The 20,766-nt window shown below is 42.0% G+C and overlaps 1 protein-coding gene across 1 annotated transcript in view; it reads right to left on the bottom strand.

Annotated features, from left to right (window-relative positions):
* Positions 1–20,766, bottom strand: part of SND1 (staphylococcal nuclease and tudor domain containing 1) — a 419,761-nt gene that overhangs the window by 141,858 nt on the left and 257,137 nt on the right. The window contains exon 15 of the mRNA XM_082847033.1: positions 6,149–6,290. Coding sequence (XP_082703159.1) covers positions 6,149–6,290 — 142 coding nt within the window. The remainder of the gene's footprint in view (positions 1–6,148; positions 6,291–20,766) is intronic.

The following is a 20,766-nucleotide window of genomic DNA, read 5'->3' as shown; positions in this document are numbered from 1 at the left end:
CTCAATTGACTGTTCTTTCCTCTGCATTCTCATGGTATGTTGCCTACACTTTTCATAGCTCCATTTTATTTTTCCCTGTTAAAGTTTTTCGTGTGGCTATCTCAACTATTAGACTAAAAGACATTCAAGAAAGGAGAAATTATCTGATTAATTTAAGCATCATCCACAAGCTATCAGAGACTGTGTTTCTTTTAGTGGGTTTATAAAAATCTTGGCCTCATTAAAAAAGTCTCCCCAAACCTGCTTATTGTGCTAATATTTCCTGACAAGTGACCCTAGAGGACTTTCTGACACAAATGTAATTCGTATAATTCACAATGATACCTTTAAAAGTGAACAACTAGAGCAGCCCTAGAAAAGTTTCATGTCAAGCTGCCCATTTCCAGTAATGGGACCCAACTGGAAGCAAGTAGGAGGCAGAGACAGAACCAAATGGGCAAGTCCCAAGAGAAAGAATACTCCACTACAAATATCCATTAAGTTGCAATTCAATTAAAGTAACTGAAAAGAATTCATAAGTATCAGCAGACCCTGTAACTGCTTAATTAAGGATAGAAGCCCAGCAAACACAACTACAACAACAGCCTGATTCATTACACCTCTGTGATAGCAGAATGGGATTTCTCACTTAAACATACATTGGTGTTGTGTTAATTTCGTTAGGCACTGGTAATCAATGGGGATCCACCATTCCTGGGGCCAGGAGATGAGGACGATATTCCTGTTCACCTTCCCTCTCCTCTCATTAAAGTTCTTGGTCTATTGAAACAGGCAGTTGATATTCCTATTAGGATTGGCTGGAGAAGAGACATTACAGAGACAGAAGGAAATGAGGTACTTTGTTCAAAGGCACTCAGGGTGGAAGGACACACAGCCAACCCTTTAGCTCATCATGCACATTCCCGCCACCATTTATCAAACCCCAGACATCTAGGACCTCTCCTTATTGCCTCCCTTGTCATAAGGCAGCTTCAAGAGGGGACTTGTAATCAAAGAGAAAAAAAAATTGAAAAATGCCAAAGGGCAGGCAAAGAAAAGTCTCATTTTCTGGTCTTGTTTCATATGACTAGGTAACTGGTTAATTATAAGTCACCTGCTGTGATCCACATGGAAACCCCCTGCCAGGTGGCTGCTGCATTCTTGGTGGTTTGTTCAGTGAGTTCCACCCCAGGTGACAGACATCCACTCCCCACCATGCCAAACCTGCCTCGGTCCACAATTCCTCGCACTTATTGCTGTCCCACCGTTAGGAACAAACACAGAAATGTAAATGGGGTAGGCTCAGTGAGTTAGAAGACTCCAAATGTCTGACACAAGACTCCTTAGATTACTTTACACCGAAACCTCAAATTATTACCCTCTTCTCATTCAGGCATTTGGTTTCCAGGCACTAATTTGATACCTGCTATGCTTAGCCAACAGGACAACTTCCTGAACTGTGCCCTCAGCATGACCCAAGTAGCCCAGAGCTAAGAAAGTAATGCAAAATAGGGCAACATAATATAAAGGTCACAGCAATAAGGCACACGCTCCAGGCCCACCGGTGCTGTGGAATAAAAACGTGAATCGTGGGCCAAGCAATCTGCAAATATGGGCCTCCGTATCCCTTTAGACGAGATACTAAGTAAAAGGTGACACACAGGACAAGTGAAAATGAACTAAAAATAAAGACTGAAGGTAAACTGCTTTTGTTCTAAGAGGAGGAAATGTATGGAGCTCACTAAATGCTAGATGAGGAAAAAGGGTGCTTTTAAACAAGTGTTGGGGGCCTGAGGAATGTTGACCTTTCTGTTAACTCCGGACAAGAACTTCCTGTGACTGCCTCTGAGACTGAAATAAGTGCACATAGGAGGAGGCCGCAGCAGCAGGCGGGGGGACCTTGAACCGTCTCAGTTCTGAGGCGGTAAGGTCACCTGCTCACCGGCTGAACCTAAGCCAGGTGCTCAGAGGACTGAAGGGCAAGAGCTCTCAGGAGGCGCTGGCCTGTTAGCTACAGCTGACTTTGCCCAGCCCCACCTGCTATCCCATCTGACCAAGCAATCATTCCACATGCAGGGGTGCAGGAACCATGACGGAGAGGCCAGCTGGCTTGGGCCAAATGCCACTCCCTATCAAGCTGCGGGGCCGTCTGCCCAAAAAAGGCCACGTAAAAACGGAAAGTGTCCACCCCACCTTGAAATCCAGAGGGCTCTCCAAAAGGCTGGGAGTGATGATCCCAGCACATATGGGATTGCTGAACAATTCTCTTGACTTTCCCCTTGAGAATCACAACCCTAACGTCATTTCCAGCAGACGTCAATTTTACAGGGTGCAGGGCACATTCCACAGAGAGCTGCCAAGCCGTGCCATGAGGACCACCTTCCAGGTGAGCAGCTGCACGGGGTAAGCATCGTGTCTGTCTACGCTGACGTTCAGCTTTGTGGTTGGTCCCGGATGACCGAGGGACCCTTCTCTCTAGGATCCTCCAGCCATGTTCTCCATCGCATTCATTCTGTCTCCGCAGGGTCACTGCCCTAGCAAACATTTACTTGTATCGTTTCTGAGTTCCTGTTCAGACTAGTGCCTCTCAAGTTCCTGACATCTTCTCACTTCACCTCTTTTATATCCTCATTAGCCAAGGAGACTTTGTTGAGTTTTACAGTCTATAACTGGCACTCTGAAGACAATAGGTATACTGAATAGCTTTTCCAAGTATCCATACCACGTTTTGCACCAATCCTAAGAATTCGTTATAAAAGTACTCAAGATGCTGACATCTTCAGAATGTTCCCTTGACCCTTTAGCATTCACTTTTCTGTACTCCTTTTTCCATTCTATTAGACTGCTGTGAAGAGCAGTCTATTTTAAATTGTTCCTTATTGCCCACATTTACTCCCCAATCGTACTGACAAAGATCATCTGTGACTTACCAATTAATCAATAGTATAAAATCACTCCCTAGTTCTTAACTACTTGATCTTTTAAGGTAAAACCCGACACTGCTGACTCCTTGGAATTCTCCCCTCCCTTGGCTTCCAGAAGACTGCTCTCTGAGGATTCTCCATCTAATCCTCTGACCACCAACGATCTGTTCCAAGAACCTACTCTTAGTGTCGCCCTTGCTGGTGGACATCAAAATCTGCCCAATAACTCAAGCCTTGGACCTGTTTACTTTCTTTCCCATACTCAATGTCATCCCCCATCCTTGACCAAAAAACCTCAGTCATTCCTTGAATTAGGAAGTCTTCCTCTTAAATACTCTTCCAATCTCTCCTCTCCTCCATCACCAGATTTCGGGCCTCTATCCCTCTTGCTTCTTAACCACTCTCCCAGCCTCCAGCCTCACGTATACCAATGTATCTACCAAAATAAACTTTCTTAACACAAGTGTGAGTATGACACACGCTCTGATACCTTGAGCGCCTCTGAGGGTCCACAGTATATTCCACAGAAGACTAGCTTCCATCTGTGTTTCCAGCCTTACCCTACTCTTGACTCTTCATACCCCACCAATACCAAAGGATTCATGGTTTCCTGGACACGTCAGAATGCATCATACCTCTACATCTTTGTATACCTGCTGGTACCTCTATCTAGAATATTCCTCTCTTCCTCCCCTCCCGTCCTGTCCTTACAACATTGCAAACTCCTATTTGTCCTTTAAAACACAGCTCAGATACACAATCCCTGATCTCCACCTAACCAACCATTCTCTTCTCTGCGCTACTTCTGTGCATTGTAAATAATTCTATTTTCTCACCTAACACCCAACACTACAGTTTGTTCATGTATCTGTCTTCCCTCTAGCGCTTAAGACCTAGGACTGTGTCTTACCTGGATGCAGAGTTCCTTGCTCCAGACTCAAAGAGGAAAGCCAGTAGCTTTTCTTTTAGTGAGCATTTTGCTTAGTCAGGAGGAGGCTAGGACAGCTCCTAGCTCCTTCTCTTGATTTACTTGAATTAATGGGGAGGTCAAAGTCTCTGTGGTAGAGCCACAGGTACGTGCACACATACTGCACAACTGTGCCATTCTGTACAGAGTTAAGGAAAGCTTTAGTTATGAATTCACTAAGTCTTTGTGAGAAGAACAGGAAGGAAACATTTATTGATGATCTACTTTATGGCAGGCTTGCTCTAAACCTTTATACGTCCTGAGCGGCAAGAAACTTTCTCCAGTTAACTGATGTGTAAACTAACGTTTGAAGTGAGTCAAACAAACAAAACAAGACCCAAAAAAAACCAAACCTCCCTAAAGTCCCCTGCTTGTACAGAGCAGAGCCATGATTCAAACCGAGGCTGGCTTTCTTTTCCAACTTTTCAATGTCCTGTATCCCTGCCAGGTTTCTAAAGAAATCAGAAGATGCATAATACAACTGCATAGAGTACGGCAGGAGAAAAATGGAAAAGCTTATGTTTCTACCAGGAATTTGCTTCTGTAATCTATCTTTCACAGTGTAAGTTAACTCAAGCAATGCCTTTTGAATTGCTAAGCTTAGAATAATGCCAAGTACACAGAGGAACCAGCCGATGCCGAGTTGAGTGATCAGGCTGCATGTGTTTCAGCAAGGTACCACCAGAAGGGTTCTGCAGGAAAACTCCAGGCAAGACAGGTTTAAAGCTCTGAGCCGGCTCCATTCAGGTGGTTTTAAGTTTGGAAGCCAGAACTTCAATGTTTTCTTTCCCCTATAGATCTGCAGCCAGGTTTCCAGGAAAGAATAATACAGTTTCTCTTTCACACCTCTGGGATAAAGCTCTGCCAGAAGGATGCTTTGTTTTGCAGGCAGAGAGCAAAGAATGAGTTGAATATATACCTCAAACCCTGTAACAAGAATTCACTGCTGAGAAGCTCCTCCGCTACAGAAATCTTAAGAAAAAGGGCACAAATGGCTCCATGAAAGGACTCACACACACTGCCACTCTGCCCCTCAGTTTACTTACAACTCATATTCGCAGACACGAGAGCACAGCCCTTCGGCGAGGTATGGACTTCTTGCGGCCTTTCTTCTCTAGAGCTGCCCCTGAGCTGCAGAAAGCCTGCAGAGCTGGGCAGTGATCAGTAACCTCTTAAGAGAGCTCAGGAGCCTCACGGAGCAGTGAGGGCCAGGCAGCAACAGTGAGCTTCACGGCTTTCTGCTAGGTGAGTGACTAATCGCACTTAATCCATTTAGTTGGGGCCTGAGGGAGACCCTTATGGGGAAGAAACCGTCAGTGCCTTCGAGGAGAGCAAGGCTGAAGCGATCTGGCAGGGGATGGCAAACATGGCCCTCGGTTCTCTTCCCCCATGGCAAATTCTACCCCAGGATTCAATAGAAGTAGTGCTAAGGCAACAGGCTGGCCTCAGAGGAGGTGGCGTGCAGTGGGTAAACACAATGGAATACAATCTTTGGGAATGTATATCGGGGTGGGGTGACCTTCTCCCTCAAAGACCACAACTGCGAAGTACTGATGGAAATAAATAACTTTCTTGTCTGCCGGCAGGGAAGAAATGAAACGCTCTGCTCCTTGAATGCACACACGTAAATTTCTCAAAGAGCACAGTTCACACACAGACTTGCTGGCTTGTGAAATGTTACTAGATAAGACAGGATAAGAAAGATGGACAGTCAGTCAGCAAAGTAAAGGAGGAAGGCTTGCCCTGGCATGGCACCCTTAGTGCAAGAGGGAAATACCAGGGACGCAGGGGCTTGTGAAGGTAATGTCACATCTGGGGTTTCATAAAGGATTTGGAAAGAATAAAAGAGCACAAGTGGCACTGCCTGTGGAGCTACAAGGGCAGAGTGTCTCGGCGCCTCTGTGGCCTTGCCCGTGACTAACACAGCAGGGCGGTCCATCCCAAATGGGCAACACCAACCGTGAGCACTCCATCATTAATGTTTTCCTATGTCTGGAATTCCCTTCACTCAGGCTGTGTGAGGATACGGGCTGTCTTGTTAGCTGTCCTGCACTCCTATGTCCTGTGGTTGGCGGGAATGAGAAGCAGGACAGGACCAGTGCTGGGTCTGCAGTAACAGCAGGATCAAACCTAGGAACTCTGTGTTCACATCTCAATTAGAGGCTGAAGCACCTACATGGGCTCCAAGTCCTGTAGAAAGGAGGGCATGTGACCTCCAGGGATGACTTCCGAGCTCCAAGAAGAATTTTCAGAGCAACACATAACACAGAAGACTTACCTGCAAGCAAGAAGGTGATAAGGCAAGTTTCCTTTGGCAAATACAGCTTGAGACGAGACCCACTGAACACGTACTCCACCACGGCTTCAGAACGACCTGCCCGCTGAAGGAAGGGCAGAAACTGCTTTGCTTTTTGGGTGTCCTGGGGGAGAAAAGAAGAATCGTTAGAAAAGTAATGGAATCTAGGTAAATGTTTCTTTCTCTCTGGTCTAGGGCAAAAAGTCTGGCAGACCACAGGAAGCTGGGCGAAAAACCCTAGAATATCAGACATTTCTGAAACCAGGACAAAAACAAGATACCGATGTGACTTTCATAGGAGAAATATAGTTAATCAAAAGCTTCCAGAACATTCTCACTCTCTTCTCCCCTCTGTTCAATTACTAAAGTGGATATAAAAGTTAGGACGGGGCTTCCCTCGTTGCGCAGTGGTTGAGAGTCCGCCTGCCGATGCAGGGGACACGGGTTCATGCCCCGGTCCAGGAAGATCCCACATGCCGCGGAGCGGCTGGGCCTGTAAGCCATGGCCGCTGAGCCTGCACGTCCGGAGCCTGTGCTCCGCAACGGGAGAGGCCACAACAACAGTGAGAGGCTCGCGTACCGCAAAAAAAAAAAAAAAAAAAAAAAAAAGGTTAGCACTGTGGCCTGAAATGAGAATTTCACTCCTCTGGAATAGGAAAAAGAGCTCTTCTTCCTTCTACATAAAATTGACGGGAGAAGACCAATACTCACCTTCTTTGGAGATTCATCTAACCTTTACTTTTCATTTAAAAACCCCCAAACAAACGAACAAAAAAACCCTGTGACACCCGGATCCTGATACAGCCCCTAAAGCCCTTTCCCAGGAAACCCAAAACAGTTCGTCTTCAAACTTTAATAGGCTATGTTTTCCTAACAAGGAGGAGAGCGCAGCTTTCTTTGGGCACCGATACCGCAAGCCCTGCTCCCCATGCTTTTGAGGGATAAGCCAGGACCTGGGGCACACTGCTCCTGTTCCCAGCCTGGGAAATCTGCAACTGCAGGATGTGAACCACAGGGACCAGTAAATACTGCATCATGTCAGCGCAAAGAATTACAGAAACAATAAAAACACATGAAACTGCACAGGGCTTTTTAAACTTTTTTCACACATCAACACAAACTGCATGCATTCCACCCTCAAGAGTGCCAAATCCTGGACCTTCTGAACCTCAGAGCTCTTAGCTTTGGAGGAGCTAAGAGCCACCAAGTCCTTTCAGTCTCTCAAGCTAATTAAACAGATGACAGAGTAAGCAAGCATCGAAGTATCACACGGCACGTGCTGGGGGACTAGTCACTGGATGAATTCAGGAGGTTTTCAGCGCAGCCAGCCCACTGGCAAACTCCCTCTGAGGACAGCAAGCTCTGCACACTTTCCTGACTCGGATGACATAAGCCGTCTGCACTCGCCAAGCTCTTCCTTCCTAACTCTGAGCGGCAGAGCTATTGCACCTAAATTCATGCACATCAGACAATGAAAATTTAACAAGCCATCAAGTATTTGAGCATCTTTACAGCAGCCAAAGGGGCTCCTCTAATTCAGAAGCAGTGAGGTAGGCTGGGATGAAAACAATATTTATAGTAATGAGATTCATCCTTCCCTTCAAACAGATTCCCAGAGAAAAGGAGAGGCAGTCATCAATTCTCAGTGTTTCTAAGGGCACATTGGTAAAAGGTAAGGTAACAATGAGCTTTAGTGGGTTGGAAACTCCCCCAATGAACACTTAAACAAATACGCATTCTACTATCCACACACAGTGGGAAAATGCCTTTCTAGCAGTTGGCTGAAGTCCAGAACAGCCAAGCAAGACAAATGCTCCATGGGAAAGAAGGCACTACTACCTGATTAAAATGCTCTTGCCATACTAGAATAAATCTGGGACATGATTCCTGAGCTGAGCCAATAAGTCAACAATTATCAAATTGATTATCACAAATCATTAGGCAACTTAAGGTCTCTAAAGAGAAGGCCTTCCCTCAAGACTGCAGTAATCTATATTTTTCAGAAATAGACATTTGCTCATCACTGTCTCCTGGACGTATTTACCTGAGAAAAAGATGCTTACAGGAATAAAACAGCACACGCACAGGTACACCTTTAATGCAGCAGATTCTCCTATTTTGCTAAATGATTACTTAGTTTATCAAGAGACATACTTACTCAGAGAATCAAGGAGAAACGAAGGGGCCCTACTATTAGCTATGTAAGACACATAGACAGAGAGACAGACAGATAGATAAAAATAAACCAATGGATGTTCCTCACTCCTAAGTCTCAACCTACAACTTAGTCCTATTCCAGAAATACGCAGGAGGACAGCAAAGAGAATGTGACATGCCATCGATTATGACAAAGATTAGAAGTGAAAGCCAACTGTGACAATCGAAGGCATGAAAGCAAATTTTAAAAGCCCACCACAATTGGCCATGTCTCTTTCCAGAGGCAAAACTGTAAGATAAGACATGGAGCTCCCCATCCTCTTGAGGCAAATGCTCCAAAGGCCTGGAGCAGGCGATATGCCCGTGGACCACCTGTTAAAGGAAAAGATGGAAATCTTGTCCAAGGTGGTAGAGTTTTAGAAATAAAAAATTCTTATAAAGCCAATTAAATTGAATGTAATCACCAGAAGATATCAACTCTTTCAAATCTCAGTCACAGGCAGGCAATGGTGTCTGTCTTTCCTTGTCATCTCAAGCTGTTCCTTTGCTTGGCAAATTCCTTTTCAATCCAAAAATTCTTGAAACCTTTAATATTTGTTTCAGTGGCTCAAAAGAAAAGACTGGCAAGGCAGATTGACAAGTTCCCTCAGGTGATGTAGCTGTAAGTCATTGTCTGCTAATTTAGCTATGGAATTTTTTTTTTTTTAAGGAATTTTGATTATTAGAAAATGGACTAAATGCTATGGCTAAATGACTTGCCTTCCAAAGAGCCTGTGAAAGTATAGCAACGTGCTAGATTCCAATACTCATTTCTAAGGTTACAGCTATAGGTAAATAAGAGAAAGCATGACTATGAGAACCAGTATAAGAGAGTCCAGTTTAGGCCCTACTGAGGGGTTGAAGATGCCAGGTGGATCTCAAGGGCAGCCAAGTGATCAAGTTCAAAGCATGTCATTAACATGACATTTAAATTTTTCTTCCAATAATGCAAAGCAGGACCTCCTAAGACTTAGTGAAGTGACAGATTTCCTTATAACTCCAAACATATTTTTAAAAATAAAGATTAAAGGCCTCAAATTTAGAGAGGTAACAACATTGAGACTCAGGATGCTCACTTCAAGGTAAGACTATTAAATATCAAATATTTCTGCTTAGAAGTCTAGTTGCAAAGTCCCTCAACCTCAGGTTTTCTGTGCTGTGGCTGGTTTACATGAGGTCTGGGAATCTATTTGCCATAGTTGCCATAGTTGAGTTACACAGTCTCAAGGCTTTGAGAATCCATGTAGATAAATTAGCTTTAGTTTTGTTTTCTGTACTAACATTCCCCTCCACTGGTGTAAATAATCAAGAAGTAACTGCAGTGCTGAGCAGATAAGTGTTCTTTGTTGCACTGGCACTTTTCACATTACCTGTGCTCCAAAACAAACCAAACGTGAGTATTTTCCTGTACTCCTAGAAAAGCTCATTTAAGGTTGTATTAGCTACATTTAACCTGCTATTGTGGATGGCATCTCTTTAAGGAATGTTTCTGCCTCCTCAATGCACCTTGAAATTGAGAAAGTAATGATGTAACAAACATGCCTGGGGTGATTTCATTTCAAAGAATGTGAATATCTATACTTCAAACTTACAGGAGCAGGGTTTTGAAGGACGCTGAAGAAAAGCAGGATGATCCTTAGGGAGTGGAAAAGGTTATAAAGATACCTTAATCATACACTCCTACTCTGCCCTCACTTCTGGATGGTCAGGCTAAATTTCTTGTAAATGTGGGTGCATGTGTCAATGCCTATAAAAAAAAAAATCCCTACAGCAGTGAGACTGCAACTTACCTCTACAAAGTACCCTCCTGTGTAAGCAAACACACCTGTTTGAAATAACTGAATACAATGAATTACCAAGTTTGGGAGAGTGGGAAAGTTGTGAATGGGAGTGGGGTGGGAAAGAGAACAAGGAAAGCAGAATCCTTATATGGCAGGCACAGGACAGAGGTCCACAAGAACACTACTTACACAGCTAGGTCCCCTGCATCCTTGAAGAGCAGAACTTACATAAATCAAAGTTCTCTGAATTCTGGAACTGGGATTTCAGCTGTCCGTTTACACTAGATGTTAGCAAAGTGAATTCTATGATTTTTCCATTGAAAATAGCCATACAGTAGGCATTAACGTAGTTAGGACTGGTGAGAGGCAAACCTCATGGCACACAGAACAGCACAGGGAAATGGGAATCAGTAAACTTATTAGTTAACAATTAACCACTCAGGATTATCATGTGCAAGTCTCAAATGGGAACGGTTAATAATGAAGCTCACTAATTAGTTCCCATCATCACAATCACTCTTTGATTAACATCATAGGAAAAAGAACTAAAACCAAATACATGCAGAGCTTATAATGGTACCATGGGAGTATTCAACTCCACAAGCACTTGAGAAACTGAACTCGAAAGAGGCCCATCAAACGTGATGAAGCTTCCTGCAGGTATAGTTGCGGCCTGAACTGCCCACTCCAGCAAACCATGGGGAGCTCCATGTCTTTCTCCCCTAAAAGAGCTGACAATCCTGTATCTATAGGACTGACCTGAGGCTCAAGGACTCCAGAGCACAATGCTGTTTGGGTCCAACCAATCTTAATATTGAAGCAGCAAAGTCTATGTGTACAAGAGGACAGATGCAGAGAGAAAAAGAGAACATGGAAATCAGAACTTACGGCTAAGGATACTGAAGCAAACACACTCTGTTATTTTAAGCTGTATTGTGGTAATTCATCATCATAGGTATCTATCTTGTCAGGGCTCTCCAGACCAGGTGAATTACCTCTGCAACTATGTGGAAGACAAATCACAACTACATCCCTGACCAGAAAGGCAAAAAAGTCATCCATCACCGCACACTGTTCCTCCTTCCCAACCACAGGGCTCTATTGGCCCCACGTGATATGCCAATTCACACAATGAGTTTATGATTCTCTTTGAGGAACGAGCTGCATAGCAAGATAATCTCTTGACATAAATGGGGCCCTGAGAGGAGATACTTGGGAATAGGCCCAGCTCCAACATTACCACAAAGCACTTAAACATTTGAAGCTCCCCTTCCCTGGCTGGTTATCAATGTTTCGTGGTGAAGTGTCTGTAAACGGGACTGGTAGAGGGTGTAAACATCAGTGAGGTGCAAGTTTAACAGGAATGAAGTGAACACAAGAGAGAACCCTAGAGAAAACCACTCTGGGAAAAAAAAATTATAAAGAAACAAACCATGAGAAAAAACAGGTGCTGAAGCTGGGCCATCAATAATCTTTCCTCAAGTGTCGTCTATGGTTTAGTTTCTCACAGTGTTTAGTTAGCTGGCACAGCACCTCACTCAGGCTCCAACACATCAGAAAGTAGGAGAAATCATGTTTCAGGCTCCGGGCTCCACTCCTGGGAGCGTGAAGCAAGAGGACATTTGCAAGAGTCCTAGGTTGGAAGACAGCCCTAAACTTGGGAGGCTGCATTCTAATCGGGAGAACACTCAGAGAACATGACCTTCAGTTTTCTTCCCTGCTTCTACTTCTTTACCAATTATTAAGGGAGGGCAGCCTAAAAAAGCAGAGACCAAAGGGCAGAGGGAGCCAGTGTGGTGTGCCTCCCACACTGTAAGAAGAAAGCTGTTGACCATGTCCTTTGTGTTCCCAACATGGAGGGGAAAATGCCCCCGCCATCAGACTTGAAACGTTGAGGATGCGCCTGACCTCTAGAGCCCTGCAAAAGACAGGTGTCTATGAGTATTTTTATTTGGTTGGTCTTGCCCACCATCTATCTCTGTTCCATGAGGTACAGTACTGAGAAAAGAAAGCAGGACTTGGCAAATGTTAAGAAGAGAAGCACAGTCATGTGTTTAGAATGAAAACATGCAAAGCAGCATCCCAACAATCGTGGCAGTCCAACTAAGAGCAAGGCAAATCCTGTTACAGAGATCAGAGGATCCCCAGAATATGGCCTGGACTTCATCTGTCATCACTCCAAGCTGGACATAACTGAAATCTCCCTCAACAGGGCTCTGGATAAACAAACTGTAGTCCACTCACATGACAGACTACTACTCTACAATAAAGAGGAAGTAGGCAACAACGTGGATAGATCTCAAATACACGACTCCATTTCTACGACAGTCTTACCAAAGGTAAACTGTAAGGACAGAAAGCAGATCAGTGGTTGCCATAGATCAGGGGAAGAGTTGGGGGTTGACTCCAGAGGGGACGGAAGCATTCTGGGGGATGATGAAAGCTTCTTTTCTTGACTTTGGTGATGGCTTTGTGTATACCTGTTTATCTAAACTCCATAAGTTACACCTAAATTTAAAAATAAACAAGAAGGGCTTCCCTGGTGGTGCAGTGGTTGAGAGTCCGCCTGCCAATGCAGGGGACACGGGTTCGTGCCCCGGTCTGGGAGGATCCTGCATGCCACGGAGTGGCTGGGCCCATGAGCCACGGCCACTGAGCCTGCGCGTCTGGAGCCTGTGCTCTGCAACGGGAGAGACCACAGCAGTGAGAGGCCCGCATACTGCAAGAAAAAAAAAAATTTTAAGCAGAAAATAGTTTGGATGAGAAAGCAAGGGGTTAGAAGAGCGTAGAAAAAAAATCTTAGCCATTTCCCAAAAGCACCATAAGAAAGTATCAATTCTTAGGCAATGGCTAAGAGAAAGCATGATGTCATCCCTCAGTTGGCTATACAGAGGAAATATTCTCATCAAATAATGAAAAGAGTACTACTAAGTACATATGCCTATTGACATTTCTTTTCTACCTTGAAATAAAATCATTCTGTGAGCCGGATTAATGTGAATAAAATAATACCAAATTCCCAATCAAATGAAAATTCTGTACAGGCTCAGAGATTATTCTTTTATCAAATGACTTTCAGTTTCCCAAATTTAACCAGCTGAAATTATGCTGTGAGAACTATTCAATTTAACCTTTAGAAATGCAGTTACAGCCTCTGAGTGGGAAAAATCTGCATTTTATCACCAACAGGAAATACAATGCCCTTCGTTTATTCTCTAAGACAAGAAAAAAAAGTCTACTTATCAGTTTAGTATAGAAAGTGCAGACGGTGGTATAGCTGTGTCTCAGATAAAGAGAGCAGATGTAAATCTGTATCTACTTAGGATAAGGTATCAACTTTTACCAGTATGCTCTCTTCCTTTCTTCAATCCTCTTTCTTTAGCGTGGATGACCAAGGCAGGGCCAAGCCACATCCCTCCTCAGGTCTGCTATTCCACTCAACTGTCTCAAAGTTATGGCTCATGATTTGTGGTGTTCACAAATAAACTCCACCTTCTTCCCATCCACTATTTCATCCCAAACTGCCCCTATTCCCATTTCTACAGACTCTAGCTCTCCAACAGATTACTATTACAATTCTTGGTTAAACTGATATTCAGCGTTTCTAAAATCATGACTTTTTAAATTACAGCCCTCCCTGGAGCGCTCCCATCTGCCTATTGACCTCTGCATAAATGGTAACCCGTGGGGCCTGCTACACAGCAGATGTCCTGGGCCGACCCTGGAAATTCCCTTCACATCCTTTCCTAGGTTGTATTTCCTGAATCCATGCCTTCCACCATAAAAACCTTCCTCCTTACAACCTTTTCCTTAAAAAAAACAAAAAAACAACAAAAAAAAACCCACTATATTTTCATGGAGAAAATGTCTCATCTTGGGTCAGTTAAGTAAATACAGGATTGCTTTTGCAGATTTTGTAGATTTTATTCGGGCGAAAGACTATCCTATTCATGAGAACATTGAATCAACACATAAATTCTTTTCATTATCTACGAGCATAGCAATACACTATATTTCTGATACCACTGGCTGCTTTAGTTATATGAAGAAAACATTTTACTATGAAACTTAATTATAACTGCTCAAGAATATGGACATAAGAGACAGTGGTCTAAAATTACCAATTTATAACCAAAAAAAAGTTTAAAAGGGAGCTTAATGCACTGGAAGGCATACCTTCCAATTATTTTCAGGTTAATTATTTCTCAAAAAACATGTAATTTATCCAAATTGTAGAAAAACCAATTTATATCACAGACAATTACATTGATAAGAAAATAGTTAAAGATAGCATTACTATTTTAAATTGGTAAAGATAAACACAATCAATGGGGATGTGAAGAAAAGGCCATTTAACTTTTTAACAAGTCTGCTGTTACTTTTCTAAGAAAATAGGATAATAAATTATTATAGGAATACCACAATAAACATCTCGTACGTTACCAGAAGAAGGATGTGAGAATTGTCTAAAACATAGCTTATACCTGTATGTGACAGTGAGAATATGGAACAAAGCACTCAACCAGCATCTGTAACTCTGGATTATCAATTACAAGGCTATGATTAAAAAGTAACATACAGGTTTGGGGCTTCCCTGGTGGCGCAGTGGTTGAGAGTCCATCTGCCGATGCAGGGGACACGGGTTCGTGCCCCGGTCCGGGAAGATCCCACATGCTGCGGAATGGCTGGGCCCGTGAGCCATGGCCGCTAAGCCTGCGTGTCCGGAGCCTGTGCTCCGCAACGGGAGAGGCCACAGTGTTGAGAGGCCCGCGTACCGCAAAAAAAAAAAAAAAAAGTAACATACAGTACAATTTTTTCTTTAAAAATTTTAGATCGATTTTTATCACTTCTAAGGTCTCTATATGCAAGAGGTGAGAATTTATTACAGAACCACAAAATGGCTTGAAAGATATAATTAAAATAATACGTGCAGAGTAAAGAATTTAAACGATAGTCTGACAAAGCACAAGTTTTCATTTCATGGGCAAATCAAGAACTCAGAGGCAAGGAAATTGATGCCATGCTAAACTCTGCCCCAACTGAGACAAGAACACACAACTTCAGAAAAGGATGGAGGAGGAAAAAAACACAAAAAACCAAGCAATCTATGACATAATATAAAAAATGAAAATAAATGTAAAATAAAGGTTACATGATTAAAATAATTTCAACATCCCCTAAAAGTACTGTGAACATTCAGCTTTGCTTGCTAACATGCCAATTTAGGTCCAATAAATTAAGTAAAAAGCATTTTGAAGGAGTTAATATTTACATTTTTAAAGTGCTAATGAAAATAATTATAAAATTTGCAAGGTTAAGTTCAACTTTTTGAAACAGAGAAAAAGGATATCCAGTACGGTAGAAATTATTAATTAAGACAAAAGGTGGTCAGTGTTTAAGAATAACAAACGCATAAAACTAAAATCTAATCATTTTACTCAATAAAGATTTATAGGTAAATAATGATCATGCTAAAACATGTCATGCTATCCTTTGGTCTAAGTTTCTACTTTATGAAATTGTTCTAAGAAAATAACTATAGACTATGATTTAGCTAAGGAACCAATGTGTGTGTGTGTGTGTGTGTGTGTGTGTGTGTGTGTGAGAGAGAGAGAGAGAGAGAGAGAGAGAGAGAAAGGAAAAAATATTCCAAATAAACTAAATATCCAACAATACATAAGACACAATACTAGGTAGACATTAAAAGTGAGGTAAAAGAGGAATATTCATGTGGGAAAAGGAATTAAGCACCTATTACGTGTCACTGTTCTAGGCACTGACTGTACCGTTAAGAATAAAAGAAAGTCTCTGTTCTGAAAAAACCTTTTATCACTTAAAAAAGATAGGGGGGAGGAGAGAAAATGAAAAAAGAAAACAACCCTACATTTTGGTGAACAGATGTATTCTTATTGAAAAGTTTCTGGTAGTACTAGTAGAGATGATTTTCTTCCTTTGGCTTATTGATATTCAATGCATTTAAAAACAAAAATTTTGACAGAAAACTTGTGCTAAGAACTGTGTACGTTTTTGTTTTTATTTTATTTATTTATTTGGTTGTGCCGGGCCTTAGCTGTGGCAGGTGGGCTCCTTAGTTGCGGCATGCATGTGGGATCTAGTTCCCTGACCAGGGACTGAACCTGGATCCCCTGCATTGGGAGCGCAGAGTCTTATCCACTGCGCCACCAGGGAAGTCCCCAAGTTTTTGTTTTTAAAAGAAGAAAATACATTAATATTCAGGGCTGATTCAGTTTTGCCCAGATAAACTTGCAAATTATTCAGGTCAGATAACTCTCTCCAGTTTTTTTTTTTTTTGAGCCAAGAGTCAACATTCTCTTGAGTGAATTCGTTCTTCATAATTGTTCCACATATTTTGAGACAAATAAATATTATGGACACTGTAATGAAGTCTGGACACTGATGTGGAAAACATCCCGACCTAAAATTGCATGTGAAGCGTGCTCCGTGATTCCTTCAAAAACATCATCTAAAGCACAGAGCTTTATGGCACTGAAGACAGCAAACTAAGTAGCTCTTTTCCTAAGGAATAAAAGTTTAACTTAGATAATTATGGTTCAGAGCCAAAAAGGAGTATCGACATTAGGTAGAAATACAAACAAAAATCACACATTAGCATGATGCAAGAATAAGAAAAATGTGTTCCTAGTAAAGCCAGCAGCACGATGTAAAGAGCGCCATGGTTGGGCTCAGAAACAGATTTAATAAAAAGTACCCAGAATTCCACACATACATGAAAAATGTGCAATGATAGGCTAAACAATAAAGAAACTACCCTTAAAGAAAAATAACTTTAAAGTTGTTAGAATTGTCGTCTTTTGGCATATATTTGGGAATTCTAATTCTTCCTAAGGAAAACTACAGATTTAACCCTGCCTCCAACCAGTGACTTTACAACTTTGATATGATGTATTTGCATATGGATATTGTACTGAGGTTCTAAATGTGAGGTTCTAAGGATCTAGCCTATCAATTGAACAAGACCTCCAACTAACTCCTCCTTTAGGCCTCATTTTAAAATCCCTTAAAAGATGGTCTCTGAGCACATGGGAGAAGGGGTAGGCTGTGAAGATACATTCTCACAGGTCTCTATACTTCTATCACAACTGTAATTAGAGACCAAATTGTGTATGACCTAGAAGGACTACACCTGTACTGTTTAATGTTATATCCTCAACACCCAGCACTGTGCCTGGAATATAATAAGCTTTTGATAAATACTAATTGTTTGATCATTCATTCATGACTCAACATGACAAATGCATCTAAAACACAAGCCAGATAGCATACGTTAAATGTCAAGGAGAGATAATGGGGCAGTAAAAGAACTCAGGAGAGAAGGAGTATGATTCGGGGACTTGGATAAAAAGTTTGCAATACAAATACTACTGATGAGGATGATGGATCATTTTAGAGGACTTTCTGTAGGCTAGGCAGGACACTCAGCCATTTAATAACCACCACCACCACCATATGAACCATGTCAACTGTTCTAAATACTTTGGATGTATTAACTCATTCAAGCACACCACAACCTAATGAGGTAATAAGGGCCATTATTACCTTCATGTTACAGATGAGAAAACCATGGCACAGAGATGTTAAATAACCTCAAGGTGACAAATTAATAAGCAATCGAGCCAGGATTTGAACTTGGCTGATCTGATACTGGGGCTCATGCTACTAATCATGTACTCCGTACTGCCGCCATATGCTAGAAAACAGGCATCCCTCCTGCTGTATCCTTCTACTAGTCTACCCACTTCTAGTTACTAACCAGCACAGTTAACGGTACATCTAAGATCTAGGGTCACATTCGTTCAAACACAATTTCATACTGCTTAGGTCATCTCCCGGCAGATCAAATCTAAATCAGGCTCTGTGAAGAGATACAAAAAAGATCCCATTTTCTCAGGAGTTTATCAACTATTCAGGAAAACCACTGCACATATGTCAACTGAGACAGGTTACCAATCAATATATCAACAAGTACAAACTCATGGTAATAAGTGATTGTGTAAATGCTGAAGTAAGGCATGATGAGAAGGCAGTGAGGATCAAAAGGGAAAATTGCCAGGAAGAAGAGAAAGGGCCTGAAGGAGGAGGAGGGCATGGTCAGGAGAGCTGAGACAGCTACTCAGAAACAGCACATCCATAAGGGAGTCGGAGTCAGTGGACTGAGAACTGGAAACGGTGGACTAGACTGAATATGAAAATATTCTCTACGGTGGGTGAAGTAGCCAGGCGTGTTGCAATAATGTCCTACAAGAGAACACAGGTCTTCCTCCAAATTCAAACCCTCCCAAATCTAATCTTGTCTTACGAATTCTATCATTTCTTCCTGAGAACACCCTTTCGTGAGGAACTGAGGCACAAAATTACTAGGTAATTCCAAAGCCACCCTGAGGTCTGATTCGAGAATATTTATCTGGACGTCAACACTGCAAGTAGCGTACAAAATTCTGTACAACATATTCCTTAGGGAATATGTTGGAAGCATGCTAAATAATGCCTTACAACTTGAGTAAGCAGAATGCCTGTGTAGGTAAAATGACTTACTTTGAGATGTTTACATAAGCAATAGCCACAGGACAAAATGAGTTCAACCTAGGGCTAAGCAGTGTTATGATGGTGGAGAGTGAAGCCGTGGCTGGGCAGAAATATTTCAAGTTTCATCACATCACTCGGCAGTCACAGGACAGATCAGACAACCTGATCTCACACCTGAACCTGGGAATCGGGAATGTTATCAACTGCCTCCAAAATACCTGAAGCATTCATTTAGCCAAGTCTGCAATGGGCTCATTCACAGCCAATTTGGACCCATGAAATAGACTCATAGAACACTCCCCACATGCACCCAGAGAACAGAAAAGAGAATTGAAGAACATGAACCAGCGAGAGCAGAATCTGTGCTAGAGGCAACTCTCTCTGGAAAGAGATGACATTTTTTTCTTTGGAAAAAATGCTCCTGGACTCCCTCAATTTCTTTTCTCCTTTCTTTGAACAAAGGAAGAAAGACACAAAAATTATAGCTCAGGACACTTAAATAAAAGCTAGGACCCTGTTTCTCAGAGCTCATTTGTAGGCGTCCCCCTGTATGAAGTCAGTTAAACAAGGAATCAGAAGGGAACTAGACAAATTTGTGGCAGAAAACTTCCTGAAAACAGAATTCACAGCAGTGACACACCAAGTCTACAGATTATTTTGGAAATAAGATGTTTTACTGAAAGAAGTAACAAATTTTAAGAAATGCTGTCTCTAATAGTGCTCTAACCTCTGGACAAGTCACCTGATCAAACATTTCTTCAGAGGTGCTGAAATTCAGAGCTGGAACACACCCACCAAACGTCAAGACATAGGGCCCTGTGCTCAATGTCCAGTCCCTCTACCTCAACCTATTATGGCGCCTGAATTTTCCAACACAAATGCTTGTCGGACTGTGACCACCTAGAGGAGTGGGATAGGGAGGGTGGGAGGGAGGCTCAAGAGGGAGGGGATATATGTATACATATAGCTGATTAACTTTGTTATACAGCAGAAACTAACAAAATATTGTAAAGCAATTATACTCCAATAAAGATGTTAAAAAAAAAAAAAAAGCTTGTTGGTGAAAAAACGGCAGACCCAGTAAGGTACAGGATGGAATTGGGCATTCTGCAGATGAAAGAGACATATTCACTTTAGAACTGTATTTTTAAAAAGAACTTCTACAACCAAATGACTCTTCATATTTTCAGGTACAAAGGAGGCAATAAAAACAATGTTACAAGTAGTTTTGTATTTCTCTCTTGTTTTTGCAATTTCTTCCCCTATCCGCTTAAAGGATAATTTTCAAACAGGTAAAATCATGACTTCTATACAAATATAAAATAAAGATGTGTCAAAAATTTTATTTAAACTCACTAATTCATGAGGGAACCAGAAAGATATTACAAGTGATTCAAAGCAGAGCCTGGAGGATGGATATATATACAGGCAGCTAGAAATGCTGAAGTCAATTTGCTAAAGACGCAAAACTATAGAGTGAAAATGTAAAGTTTGAAAATATTTCTTTTATAGGTAGAAATTAATTGTATCTGTCTATGCAGGGCCACATTTGTATAAACAGGAATCATTTGCATCTTTATTAGGTCTTCACAAGTTAAATTCCCTCTCCACAGGGGTGCAAAACATGCCAGTTGAAACGTAAAATAGATAGCTAGTGGGAAGCAGCCGCATAGCACAGGGAGATCAGCTCGGTGCTTTGTGACCACCTAGAGGGGTGGGATAGGGAAGGTGGGAGGGAGGGAGACGCAAGAGGGAAGAGATATGGGAACATACGTATATGTATAACTACTGATTCACTTTGTTATAAAGCAGAAACTAACACACCATTGTAAAGCAATTATACTCCAATAAAGATGTAAAAAAAAGCAAAGGGGCTACAGAATCAGATAACCCCAAAGGGTTTACTAGGCAGCACCCAGCGTTCCACTGAAAGGATACCCAATAATCATCTTGCCAGTTTCAAAGTCCACTAACAATTTCTCCTGATGTCCCAAACTAAATAAAAGAGGTGAGAGATTATGTCCTAGATTTCATGCCCTACGGTGCAAAAAAAAAATC

The sequence above is a fragment of the Leucopleurus acutus genome (genome assembly GCF_964270905.1).
Source record: "Leucopleurus acutus genome assembly, chromosome: 9".
NCBI classification, from domain to species: domain Eukaryota; kingdom Metazoa; phylum Chordata; class Mammalia; order Artiodactyla; family Delphinidae; genus Leucopleurus; species Leucopleurus acutus.
The sequence above is the reverse complement of the archived record's forward strand: the minus strand, read 5'-3'. Positions and strand labels throughout refer to the sequence as shown.